Here is a 13,186-nt window from a genome sequence, read left to right as displayed (position 1 = left end):
AACATCATTGAAGTGAAACAGAGGCAGGCACAAAATTATTAGGCCTTTTTGTGGCCAGAGTTGCCGCACTATGCCCATAGGTGCTGGATCTAGGAGTGCAGCCAGTGGTGATGCTGTAAACCTTCTACATAATGAAAATCACTTCAAGCCATCCCTAAGCTTGAAGTGGTTTCCATTATGTAGAAGGTTGCAGTTTGGCTTAATGTCTCTCAGCACCCCTGACTGTGCCTGGGGAGGCAGGCTTTGGAGCTGTGCACTCATACTCAGTATTCTGCAGAGGGCAGTTCTGCAAGGGTGTCACATGCATTGTTCCACAGTGAGAATCTGAGAGCTGGGGTCATTGCATTGATTGCAAGATGGATTCACTACCTGGGGGAAACGAGAGAAATGTGGAGACTACTCTGGTTCTGAGGATGGCGTATCAGCAGTGGAGCATCTCCACTGACAAAGAATGGCCAAAGAAGGCTTCCTTCCTGCCCCATAGAAGACCTCCCTGAGTACAACGCAGGTTTTGGGGCTTGAACCGGATGTATTTCTATACCATTAGGCAGTTTACCTGCAGAGTCAGGAAGGCAACCCTGCACTAGGTCACATTTCACTTCACAGCTGAAAAATGCATCACAATTGTAAGGGCTAAATTGATTGATCATTTATTTATTTCTGTAAATGAAAAAGTACTTTTAGAGAAACTGCCAGGTAGAATCCCTAGAGGATTTGTCCATACGGGGCTTGTTTGTATGCACTTTGATTTAGAAGGGTGGGGAGGGAAAACAGAGGCAGGAGAAACAAGTATTTATTTCTTTTTGTTTCAGATTTTTATGAAACCAGATTTTGCCTTGGAAGATTCCTTAACCTTTAATGCCGTTTTACCATGGTCTCACTTTAATACTTCCGGAGGAAAAGGAAATCGTGATGCAGCTTCTTCAAAATTGCTTCAAGAAAAGGTAAATCTCTGTACAGGATGCTGTTATTCAGCGCAGCTGTTCACTGATTACAAACAAAACTATTCTAGACAAATCTAGTGCCATTGTTCTCTGTAAGTGATGTGACACATTAATTTTACATCCTAAGTATTACATTATTCATCTTAGGAGTTATTAGTGGATGCCAGTGGGAGCCTCCTCTCTGAGAAGAGAATTTTTAAAAATAAACAAAAGAGCCCAAGGTTGGGACAATGAGTGAGCACTGTTGGATGCAATGTAAAGATATTCTACAGGTTGAACCTCTCTGATATGGAATTCTCTTGTCCAGCAACCTTCATAATTCGGCATGGTTTTAGTTAGTCAGATGACCACATCATGGGTGTGGCCAAGTTTCCTGTGATTGCATAAAGTTTGTTTACAGCCACCAATCTTGGCTGTCAGTATTCTTTGCTGTCATTTAGGTCTAATTTACCCCAAATGTCTTCTAAGAACCTGGTAAACAGTGGAAGTGTAGGTAATGCTGCTGGACAATATTGATCTCCTGGGGTTCAGCAAATTCTTTGGTTTGGCACCAGTCAGGTGCTAAGGGTGTCAGACTAGAGAGGTTCAACCTGTAGTAGTAACTACTAAAACAAACAAACAAAGACAGTACTCATTAAGAACTTCTTTTGTGGCTGTTTTGAATATGAATAGTGATTGTCAGATGGGTTAGTACAAGGTGTGTATATTGACAGTACAGTAAAGGTGCAGGTTGAACCTCTCATCTGGCACCCTTGGGACCTGACCGATTCTGGATGACAGAATTTGCGAGACAACAGGAGGTCAGTGTTTTCTAGCGCATTACTAATACTTCCACTGCAGTGGGAGTTCTGCGTTAACAAGAGAGAAACCTCTCCGGTGCATCAGGGTTTTTAGCCTAGTAAAACCAAAATAAGAACTAGCAGAGTCTCTTATCCATGTTTTCTTCCTGCAACTTAATCAATTCAAGATGCTAGAAAAGTCAATAGAATATTAATAGGGCAGCTCTGATGCCTTCAGAGCTGCATTCCTGGCTTTGTAATAATTATGCTACTCTGTTAATTACATGAGCCCTAAATCTTTTTAAGGCTCTGATCCTACCTAAGCTCAGCTACACCTGATCGCATCCAATGCTGGTAAGAAGCCTTGTGTCCCCTGTCCCTAGTCACACTGAGATACTCCTGGTTTGTACTCAGAAACCTTGTTTGGACTCATCACTTTGAATTTATAATCCCCATGGCACCTTTCGTATGGGCATGGTTCATTATATCTGTGGGGTGGGGGTATTTGTAAATAAGCCTGTTGTGCATAGACTAAGATTTGCATAATCCATAGCGATTGTAAATCTAAATGAAATATCCATAAGAAGCAGCAGCATCATTTTTCAGAGGTGTTTAACAGCCACAGCCACCGTTGAAGTCATTGTGATCTTCAGGTGTTCAGCACCTCTCAAAATCAGACCATTTCAGTATTGGCATTGAGATGATTATCTTAGGCTTTGTCTACACTGACAATTGATGAACAGCACTTTTGTCATTCTGAGGTGTGTAAACTCCTTCTATTCCCCCCTTCCTCCCTGCAAAGTCACAGGTTTTGCCACAGCCAGTGTCAGTCTAAATGGCTCATCAATAGGAACCCTCCCATGTCCACAAGGCAAACTGTGCTTGTAGGGGATGGAAGTATTTTTCAGCAAAAGTGCTAACAAAAAGGGTTTACCCTACTTGACTTTTAGCTATGTAGTGTAAACAAAGCCTTAATGTCCCACTTAGGCTGTGTCTACACTACATGTTTTTTTCAATGTCCCAAGGTTGAAATAAGTGAAGTCAAAAATTGCGTTCATGTAGCCACAGCATTGTGAAATGGAGTGTTCGCGTTTACAGCCGCAGTGCACAGCCACAGCATTGCAAAAGGAGCATTCGCATAAGTGGATAATAGATGTGCTTTGTTCATGCACATTCTCTTTTACCTCGGGGCGGGGGGTAAGGGGCAGTCGATGAAAGTCCCTTTGCAGAGCTGAAGTAATTATTTCACGGGAAAAGCCCTCTTAGCTTGAAGTTGGGTTTTTTTTCCCCTCTGAAGAAGAAAAAACCTGATAGTGGGGAGACCCTTAGAGTTCATGTGTGCGGAACACCAAGCGGTTCCAGTGTGAATAAAGTAGGCCCAGACCAGCAAAGGAAGCTCAGGTTCCAAACATGTACCCATGCTCTAGGTCCTGATTGAGGAGAAAGGGCTTTGCTTCACTAAATAGTGACTCACTGTGCTTGGCTGAGGGCAGCCATGTCCAAAGCCCACCTTCTGAGGGACCGTCTCTACAAAAAAGTGAATTCAAGTGTGTATCCTAAGAGAACTCAGCCTTCTATTGAAACCTCCTTCTCTCAACTCCACCCTTTCTCCCTAAGAACCAGGAGCTGCCTAGGTCAGACCATCAAGCAGAAAAAGTTTTATCCTGTTGTGGGTTCTTCCCATATTGTAGCAGACTCGGCATGTATTAGAGTTAAATACACATGCTGTTTCATTTGCAGGCTAGTACCCAGCTCAGCCTCTCTCAGCTAATGACTGTTTTATAGTGGGGTTTATGTCTGACTTCTGAGAGAGAAAGCCTTGGGCAGGCTTGTTTAATTGTTTGCTTTTTTGTAAACCACTGCACAAGAAAGGAGATGCTCAACCTTCCCAATGCTTTTTGAACTCACTAAAAAACTGGGCAGTTACTCATTTGCCGCCATGGCAACAGCTTTTAATGCAGTGTGAGAGTGGCCAGAGTCAGCGGATTGTTCTAGTATAAAAAATGTACTTCAAGAAATCCTTTAAATGAAACCCACAAAATGAATTAAATGCTTTTGTAGCATGATAAATTTGCTGGATGTTAATGGTGGTTGTTTTTTTCTCTCTCTCTCAAGCTGAGCCATTATCTGGATATTGTGGAAGTCAATATCGCTCATCAGATTTCTCTGCGCTCGGAAGCATTTTTTCATGCAATGACCTCTCAGCATGAGTTGCAGGACTACCTCAGGAAAACCTCCCAGGCAGTAAAAATACTTAGGGATAAAATTGCCCAAATTGATAAAGTCATGTGTGAAGGGTCTTTTCAAGTGTTAAGACTATCGCTCACCAGAAATAACTGCGTGAAAGCATACAATAAACTGAAGTTAATGGCTACTGTACACCAAACACAGCCTACAGTACAGCTGTTGTTGTCTACTTCTGAATTTGTTGGCGCATTGGATTTGATAGCAACAACGCAGGAGGTGCTGCAGCAGGAGCTTCAGGGCATTCACAGTTTCCGGTAGGTGCCATTTGCAAAGTCAATGGACGTAATAAAGTGAAATATGAATAGTGTTGCAGAGCATCAAGCAGTTACTTTATCCGAAATCTTACGTACTTAAATAGAATCTGCTCTTGTATGTGTTCTTTCTTGGGTAATACGTATAGAAAACCAGCCTAACGTTACTCTCTTGTGTAGTTGTACCAGTGGAGTTCCTGATGCCTGACTGTGTGTGTGTTGGGGAGAAGGACTTTTCATAACCACCTGAATATTTATGTTTTATATTCTATAGAGAACGCCCAATCAGAATAGCAACTGCTTTGTGCTAGGTACCCTACATAAGAAGTGTCAATATAGCAAGGTGCCTGTCAGAATATGACATGCCAGAAGAATATTTCCTATGATATATATGATAAATTAGTTCATCTAATAAAATTGTGCAATATACAACGTGACCATTTTGGTGGACTATCACCAGAAATAATGTACACTAAATTTGTATTGAAATTCAATAGTGTCTGCTGGAATAATGGGATTCTGTAGATGGTAGAACCTGATTGTCCAACATAAATGGGACTGATGGATGGTCAGATAACCCAAAATGTCAGATAATCACAGGGGCGAGAGGTGTGCCCAGGAGGGGAGGGGAGAGCTGCTGGTTGCCAAGGGGCTGCCACCTGAGAGCTGCTGGCTTCTTCCTCGAGTGTCCCCATGGGTGCTCCACGATAGGTGTCGGGCTCGCCCCGGCACCGCAGATCGGATCTTTCCAGCAGTTTCTGCCGGACCGTGCATGCGCCGGTGCGCGCCACTCCCTTGCGCGCTCCTGGCCATGTGCGCGATCCGGTCCCCGCCAGTTCCTTCTTAACCGCCATCGGCTGCAGACGGAATCCACTCAGGCTGCGGCCAGAGTCAGCGTATTTAGAGTTTTCAGAGTTTTTAGAGTTTCTTTTCAGAGTTCTTAGTTAGATTGTTTATTTGTTTCTTTATTGCAAAAAAAAAATATATATAAGTAGAAAGTCTTAGTAAACGAGAAGGAGGAGCGGAGGCAACCCGGGGACATGAAGGCCAGTAGGCCTCCTGCTGCAGCAGGCTGGGCTCCGTGAGAGGGGAACAGGCACAGAGAAGGTGCTAAGTACCCTATTAACAGCTCAAAGACTCACCGCAATGTCCTCTTCAGGATTCAAGAAGTGTGAGTTGTGCCGCGAAGCTATGCCGGCCTCTGATGGGCACAGTCAATGGATTAGGTGCCTGGGGGAATCACACGTCACCCAGAAATGCTCCTTTTGTGCAAAGCTCACGGCCAGAGCCAGAAAGGGTAGAGAAATGCGGCTGAAAATGCTGCTGTTTGATAAGGCCCTCCAGCCAGACGTGCCGGAGAGGCCTCAACTGGAGGGACCCACAGGGCTCCATAAAAGGAAGGTGGTGTCCCTCACCCCCTCGGTGCAGAAACGGAGGAAGCTCTCTCCAGCCTGATCCCTGCCGGTGGCCACAGCGAGCGGGACGGGCGTAGCACACAGCCCCCAGCCGCAGTCACAAACAAGCGGCAGCGCAGCAGCGCACGTGGCAGAGGCTGAGCCTCCAATTACTAAGCAGCCGGCCCGCGCAGCGTTCAGAGCGGTGGCCAGGCAAGCGCCGGAACCGGCGGCACCGCCGCAAGTGGCACAGACCCCCGCAGCGCCAACGGTGAAGGGCCAACAGGCATGCAGCCTGCAGGCACCGGAGGAGACCACCTGCGCGGCACCGCAGATAAGCGTGCCGAGCGCGGCGCCGACAGCAGGGCCGAGATCCCTGGCACGGGAAGGGGCGGAGCCAGCCCCGCAGGGGAGGTGAAAGGCAGCAGCAAAAACCCGGCACCGCAGCCCTTCTCTGGACAGGGCTGCAGGGCTGCTCTCAACAAGTCCTCCCCTTATGCTGCGAACACCAACCAGGAGACATGGGTCTCCCCAGCCTATCCAGAGCCGCCGCCTCGGTTCCTCCAACCAGCGTCACCATGGCTTAGGCCACCCTCGCCCTTTCTGGGATTTGACCCTCTGGAGTACTATCACAAACCAGTTTCACCATTGTCTCAGTCATCCAGACGATCTCACTCCCCCAGACATAGGGGGTATGCACCTCGAGAGTGGTCCAGGTCTCCGTCCCAGGAACTGTGCCCGTGCTGCCACGGTCGTCTTTATCACGCTGGGCATAGACACCACAGGCATACACCCAGGGACAGGTCCCCCTCGACCGTCCAGTACCCCCGCGGGCACTCACGGACGGGGAGGGAAACACAGTCGTCTCAGGGGGAGTTGATTTTGGAACCCCGAGATTTTTCCCTCGCAAGCCTCCAGTGAGAGGGTGTACCACCGACAGCAGGACCCTGAGAGTTCAAGGGAGGTCTACCCTAGTGGTTCCTCCTTGTCCTCCCCCTACGAGGCTACGGCCCCTGGGGATGTTGCCCCCCCGGACGACCTCAAACAGTTTCAGGAGCTGTTTAAAAGGGTGGCTTTCACGCAAGGCATCCAAACAGCAGAGGTGCAGGAGAAGCACCACAAGCTCCTCAAAAACCTGAGGCCTCCGGCCTCGTCCAAAATCGCTATCCCGCTCAACGAATCAATCATGGAGTCTGCTACCACCATATGGCAGACCCCGGCTTCCGCTCCACCTATAAACAAGAGAGTGGATTAGAAATACTTCGTCCCGGCGAAGGGCATGGAGTTCCTGTTTAGTCACCCACAACCAAATTCTCTGGTGGTAGAATCGTCTCAGCAGAGATCGAAGACTTCCCAGTACAAAGTGGGGGGAACAGACAGAGATGCCAAGAAGCTAGAGCTATTCGGCAGAAAGGTATACTCCTCCTCCACCCTGCTGCTGAGAGTGGCAAATTATGCAGCACATCTAGCGAACCACAATTTCGACAATTACTCCAGGCTTACTTCTCTCATGGATTCACTTCCAGAAGATAAGAAGCTGGTCCTGAAGGCCATTGTGCAAGAGGGCTATGCAGCTTCGAGGACAGGAGTCCAGATCGCCCTGGACGTAGCGGACACGGCGGCACGCTCAACGGCTACGGCAGTGGTCATGCGCAGGGAATCCTGGCTCCAGACATCGGGTATCCCGAGGGATCTGCAGGCAAAAATTGTCGATCTCCCTTTCGACACGCAGAAGTTGTTTGCAGAGTCAACTGATTCGGTCCTTCATTCCAGTAAAGACTCAAGAGCTACACTCAGAACCCTGGGTATTTATACCCCTCCATACAGAAAGAAAAAGTATTACCCTCAACAAAGGCGATACCCGTACCAACCTCAGCGTGCTCAGTACCAACGGGGCTACGACCAAGGGCGGCATCAACAGCAACAACAGTATAGAACTCCTAGGCAACGTTCCCAACAAGGCCGTGCATCCTCGGGGCAGGCCCAAAGGCAACAAGTTTGACGGACAGGTCGAGGGCTGCACTATTACTACCATCGCGCAATGTCATCCACAATTAATGTTCCATCATCGCCTCCAACTGTTCCACTCACAATGGCAAAAGATCACCACAGACAAATGGGTACTGGAGATCATAGCTACGGGTTACGTGATCCCCTTTCAGTCGCTCCCACCGCCAAGACCTCCTCCCAGGCCTCATCTCAGGGATGCCTCCCACGAGGTGAAACTCAAGCATGAGGTGGACCACCTTATGCTTATAGGGGCGGTGGATAGAGTGCCGGAGCAACTCCAGGGGAAAGGGTTTTATTCACGATACTTCCTCACAGAGAAGAAAACGGGAGGCTGGAGGCCCATCTTAGATCTTCGCGGCCTCAACCGGTACTTGCGCAAACAACGCTTTCGGATGATCACAGTCGCCTGTATACTCACGGCACTGGACGATGGAGATTGGTTTGCAGCTCTCGACTTACAAGATGCATATTTTCATATAACAAGCCACCCGGCTCACAGACGTTTTCTCCGGTTTATGGTCGGCAAAGAATATTTCCACTACAAGGTTCTGCCGTTCGGCCTCTCCTCGGCCCCCAGAGTCTTTACCAAGACCCTGGCAGTGGTGTCAGCCTACCTGCACAGACAGGGGGTATTTATATTCCCATATCTGGACGACTGCCTACTGAAAGGGGCCTGGAAGGCAGAGGTACTACGCATGATACATGTAACAGCAAACATGTTTTCTTCGCTGGGCCTGGTCATCAACCTTGCGAAGTCAAAGATCGACCCCACACAGGACATACAGTTCATAGGGGCACGCATAAATCCTATCACAGCAAGGGTTTATCTACCCGACGCTCGCTTTCGCACCATTGGTTCCCTAGTACAAGTCATTACATACAGCCCCACGGTGCTGGTTTTAACGTGCTTGCAGCTGCTACGCCACATGGCAGCGGCAACGTTCGCGGTACAGAACGCCAGATTGCATATGCGCAACCTGCAGCATTGGCTGGCGAGCATCTACAAGCTGGCATCCCACACCGTCCGCAGGGTGGTGTCGCCCACGACAGAGGTGCGCAGGTCCCTGCAATGATGTGTAAACCCCAAGAACATGCTAACAGGGGTACCCTTTCACCAACCACAAATCTCTATTTTTCTCACCACCGATGCCTCCCCCATAGGGTGGGGAGCACACATTGGCGAAAAGGTGATGCAAGGACTGTGGTCCCCTACAGAACAGTCACTGCATATAAATATACTGGAGCTCAGAGCAGTGTTCAATGCCTGCAAACACTTTCGAGACCACATACAAGGCAAGGTAGTCAGGATCAATACAGACAATACCTCCACCATGTTTTATATAAATTGACAAGGCAGAGCTCGATCCTGTGCCTTATGTGCGGAAGCAGTCCGGCTGTGGAACTGGTGCATCGCCAACAATATAACATTGAAAGCCTCGTACTTACCAGGCGCTCACAACGTGAAGGCAGATCAGCTAAGCAGGCGCTTCGCACTCACACACGAGTGGCAGATCCTCTCCGATCTGCTACAACCGATCTTTCGTGCATGGGGATTTCCCCAGATAGACCTGTTTGCCACTCGGCACAACAAGAAGTGCCCCCAGTACTGCTCCAGGGCAGGACTGGGGCGGGGGTCCTTGGGGGACGCGTTCACGATTTCGTGGAAGGGCCCCCTGCTTTACGCGTTTCCCCCCACAGTGCTCATCCACAAGGTCCTGCAGAAAGCCAGGAGGGAGAGAGCCTGCATGATCCTAGTGGTCCCAACGTGGGATCCACAGCAATGGTTCCCCTTGCTTCTGTGCATGTCAGATCGTCCACCGCTTCCCCTTCCGGTGGCACCGGACCTGCTTATGCAGGCCCAGGGGTCCATAGTGCATCCACACCCCCAAGGCCTGCGCCTACAAGCATGGTTAATCCATGGCTCAGCTCCCTAGAAAGTACATGTACGGAGGGAGTACAACAAGTCCTGGAAAGTAGCCGAAGGATCTCCACCAGGAAGACCTACAAGCAGAAATGGACTCGATTCACTGCATGGTGTTCCACCAAGCAGTTAGCTCCCCTTGAGGTGCCTATACCTGTAATACTAGAATACTTACTGGACCTCAAGAGAGGCGGGCTCTCCCTCTCCTCGTTGAAGGTCCATCTCGCCGCTATATCGGCGTTTCAGCATGAAGAGGAAGGGCCCACGGTGTTTGCCCATCCTATTGTTACCAGGTTCCTGAAGGGGCTGGTAAACCTGTACCCCCCTCGGAAACCGCTTCCATCATCGTGGAGCTTGGACCTGGTGCTCAGCGCGCTAACGGGACCACCGTTTGAACCCTTAGCCACAGTTTCCCTCCGTCTCCTTACGATAAAGACAACCTTCCTTCTTGCAATCACGTCAGCTTGCAGGGTGAGTGAGCTCGCAGCAGTTATGCTAACGCCGCCCTGCACAGTATTCTCAAAGGAGGCGGTAACCTTACGGCTGCACCCAGCCTTCGTTCCGAAAGTTTCTTCAGAGTTCCATCTTAACGAACCTATAGTTTTACCCTCGTTTCACCCGAAGCCTCATAGCTCCAGCAAGGAGGCACGCCTGCACCTCCTGGACGTGAGGAGGACGTTGGCCTTCTACATAGACAGGACTAAGTCCTTCCGGAAAACGGACAGACTACTAGTCTCTCTCGCTCCCAGGTCAAAAGGAGGGGGTCTCTCTTCACAGAGAATCTTGAAGTACATTGTGTCCTGCATAAAGATGTGCTATGAACTTCGAAAAACTCCTTTACTGGCCCCGCCTAGGGCTCACTCCACCAGGGCAGTGGCTGCATCAACAGCCTTTTTCAAGGGCATCGCGCTAAAAGACATCTGCAGAGAGGTGACCTGGTCATCCTATGACACCTTCGCCAAGCATTATGCCCTACACCGGGTATTCCAAGAGGATACCCGCCTCTCGACAGCGGTCCTTTCGGGGGCAAGCTGCACATAAACCGATTACCCACCTCCTTTCTTGGGTTACTGCTGGGTAGTCACCTATCGTGGAGCACCCACGGGGACACTCGAAGAAAGAGAAGTTACTCACCATAGTAACGATGGTTCTTCAAGATGTGTCCCCGTGGGTGCTCCACCACCCGCCCATCCTCCCCGCTTCGGATCTCTGTTTGGTGTTTTTCAGGAGCATCCGAGGCGGTTGGTCAAGGAACTGGCGGGGACCGGATCGCGCACGTGGCCGGGAGCGCGCAAGGGAGTGGTGCGCGCCGGCGCATGCGCGGTCCGGCACAAACTGCTGGAAAGATCCGATCTGCGGCGCCGGGACGAGCCCGACACCTATCGTGGAGCACCCACGGGGACACATCTCGAAGAACCATCGTTACTACGGTGAGTAACTTCTCTTTTTGTAGGGCAGACTGCCAGCTGCCATGGGACCAGCTGTCCACTTCCTGGAGCTGGCTTCCCGGGCTGGGTACTGGCTGCCCACTGTCTGGGATTGGCTCCCCAGGCCAGCTACAGGTACCATCCTAGCTTCACTTCTTCATACTGCTCTGAAGCCCAAACCTTTCAACTAGGGGTACTGCTCTCCAGCCACCTACTGTGGAGCACCTGTAGGGACGCTACTCGAAGAAGAAGAGAGAAGATTACTCATCTTGTGTGGAACTGAGGTTCTTGTGAGATGTGTCACCCAATGGGTGTTCCACTATCCACCATCCTCTCTTCTGCTTCATAGTTCAAATATCACCATTGCAGTAGAGGAGGAACTGAGGGTGGTTGGACCATAGAGTGCTATGTCAACATCACTTGTGGCATGAGACTGGGTGGGGCACATGTGTGGCCCAACAGGCACTGCTGCCAATGATCTCCGATCCCAGGTTCAGGGATGCCAGCACAGTTAATGGGAGCACCGGTAGGGACAGACATTTTGAAGAACCTCATTTACTGCACAAGGTGAGGAGGCTTCTCTTCTCTTGGGTACTGTTGGGGATCTGTGAAAGATTGGGTAGGACTTGGGTATTGATCAAAATCTCTTTAATATTGAAGAGAGAAATGCTGCCAGTAATAGGGTAATACTGGTGACTTTGAGAATAAATGCTGCTGCTAATGCTGGAGTCTAGTTACTCCTGAATGGAATGGAAATAGTTTTCTTCATCAATTAGTCACTGCACTGTAGAGAGGCAATGCAATTTTAGATTTGATTTTTGTAAGTGTACCAGGACCACAGCCTCCTTACCTCCCTATTAGTTTCAGAGGAAGGCCTGGCATCACTGTCTCACTATATTGTGCCTATACACCTGTAAATTTTATCCTTTAAAAAGAAATTAGCATTCTGATAATGTTCAGTACTTCCAGGCTCTGGGCTTGTGGGTAGGACAACAAGAAGCAGTCTTTTGTCTAGAGCTTCCTGGCTCAGGCATACAGCAACCCCAGACAGTTTGGGAGGACCTCTGACCCTCCCAATGGGCAGAGCAGTTATATAAAGAGGCTAAAGAAGGAAAAGGATGGGCTACTATACAATATGGGTGGAAAGGAGATTAAAGATAATTAAGTATGGCGCAAATTAATACCCTGCATTGGTTTTTAATATGGAAGACAATAGGGAACATGGGCATGAAATTAGGGTGCTTGACGGATAGGAGTGTAGAGAAGTGGAAATGACCATATCCTAGGTTGTAGAAGAATTTAAGAGATTAATGTGCTCAAGTTGGGGAGTGTTAGTAATTTCCATCCCAGAAAACTGAAGGAACTGGCACAAGAGATTGGTAATAAGGTAGTAAGGATTTTTTTTAATAAATCTGTCTCTTTGAGGATGCTTGCTGTATGACTGGAGGATAGGTAATGTCAAACAATTATTTTAGAAAAGAAGAAGGGCCATACGGTTGCAGACCTGATAGTCTGACCTCAATGACATACAAAGATTTAGAACAATTTTTTGAAGGAAAGAATAATTAAATTCATGGAGATAAATGGAAAAGGGGATACAGTGGGATGTGGGTTTACCAAAGGTAGACCATTCCAGACAAACCCAATCTTCTTTGAGAAGATAATTGAATTAGGGAAGTACATTAGATCTGATATACCTGAATTTCAGTAAAGCATTTGACATGGTACCACCTGGGAAATTGAATAATACAGAGTGCAAAGTCATGAAATTGGGGTCTAATAAATGTTTCTGCTATAAACTTGGGGTTCATCAGAGGGAAGTGACAGAGGAGCAGAAGTACCGGAGTGTGCTGGTTGGTCAATGGATGACTATGAGCCCTCAATGTGATGTGGTTACAAAAAAGGGCAAATGGGATCAATTCTGTGATGCATCAGGGGAGGCATTTCCAGCAAAGAAGAGAGAGAAATATAAATGTCATTTACAAGGCACTGCTAGGGCCTCATTTGGAATACTGTGTCTAGTTCTGGTTGCCCACATTCAAGAAAGACAAATTCAAATTGGAACAGGTTCAAAGAAGAGCTACTGGCATGAACAAGGGAATGGAACATCTGTCTTACGAGAGGAGACTGAAAGAGCTTGGCTTGTTTAGCCTATCAAAGCCTTGGCTGAGAGAGGCTGATTGTTTTCTATAAATACATCGCAGATATACATC

At 48.5% G+C, this 13,186-nt stretch overlaps 1 protein-coding gene across 4 annotated transcripts in view; it reads left to right on the top strand.

Annotated features, from left to right (window-relative positions):
• Positions 1–13,186, top strand: part of VPS54 (VPS54 subunit of GARP complex) — a 78,647-nt gene that overhangs the window by 31,971 nt on the left and 33,490 nt on the right. For all 4 annotated transcript variants that reach the window (XM_074989396.1, XM_074989395.1, XM_074989397.1 and 1 more), the window contains exons 7-8: positions 813–944; positions 3,839–4,224. In XM_074989396.1, the coding sequence (XP_074845497.1) occupies positions 813–944; positions 3,839–4,224 (518 nt within the window). The remainder of the gene's footprint in view (positions 1–812; positions 945–3,838; positions 4,225–13,186) is intronic.

The sequence above is a fragment of the Carettochelys insculpta genome, chromosome 3 (assembly GCF_033958435.1).
Source record: "Carettochelys insculpta isolate YL-2023 chromosome 3, ASM3395843v1, whole genome shotgun sequence".
NCBI classification, from domain to species: Eukaryota; Metazoa; Chordata; order Testudines; family Carettochelyidae; genus Carettochelys; species Carettochelys insculpta.
This window is presented reverse-complemented; position numbering and strand designations above follow the sequence as displayed.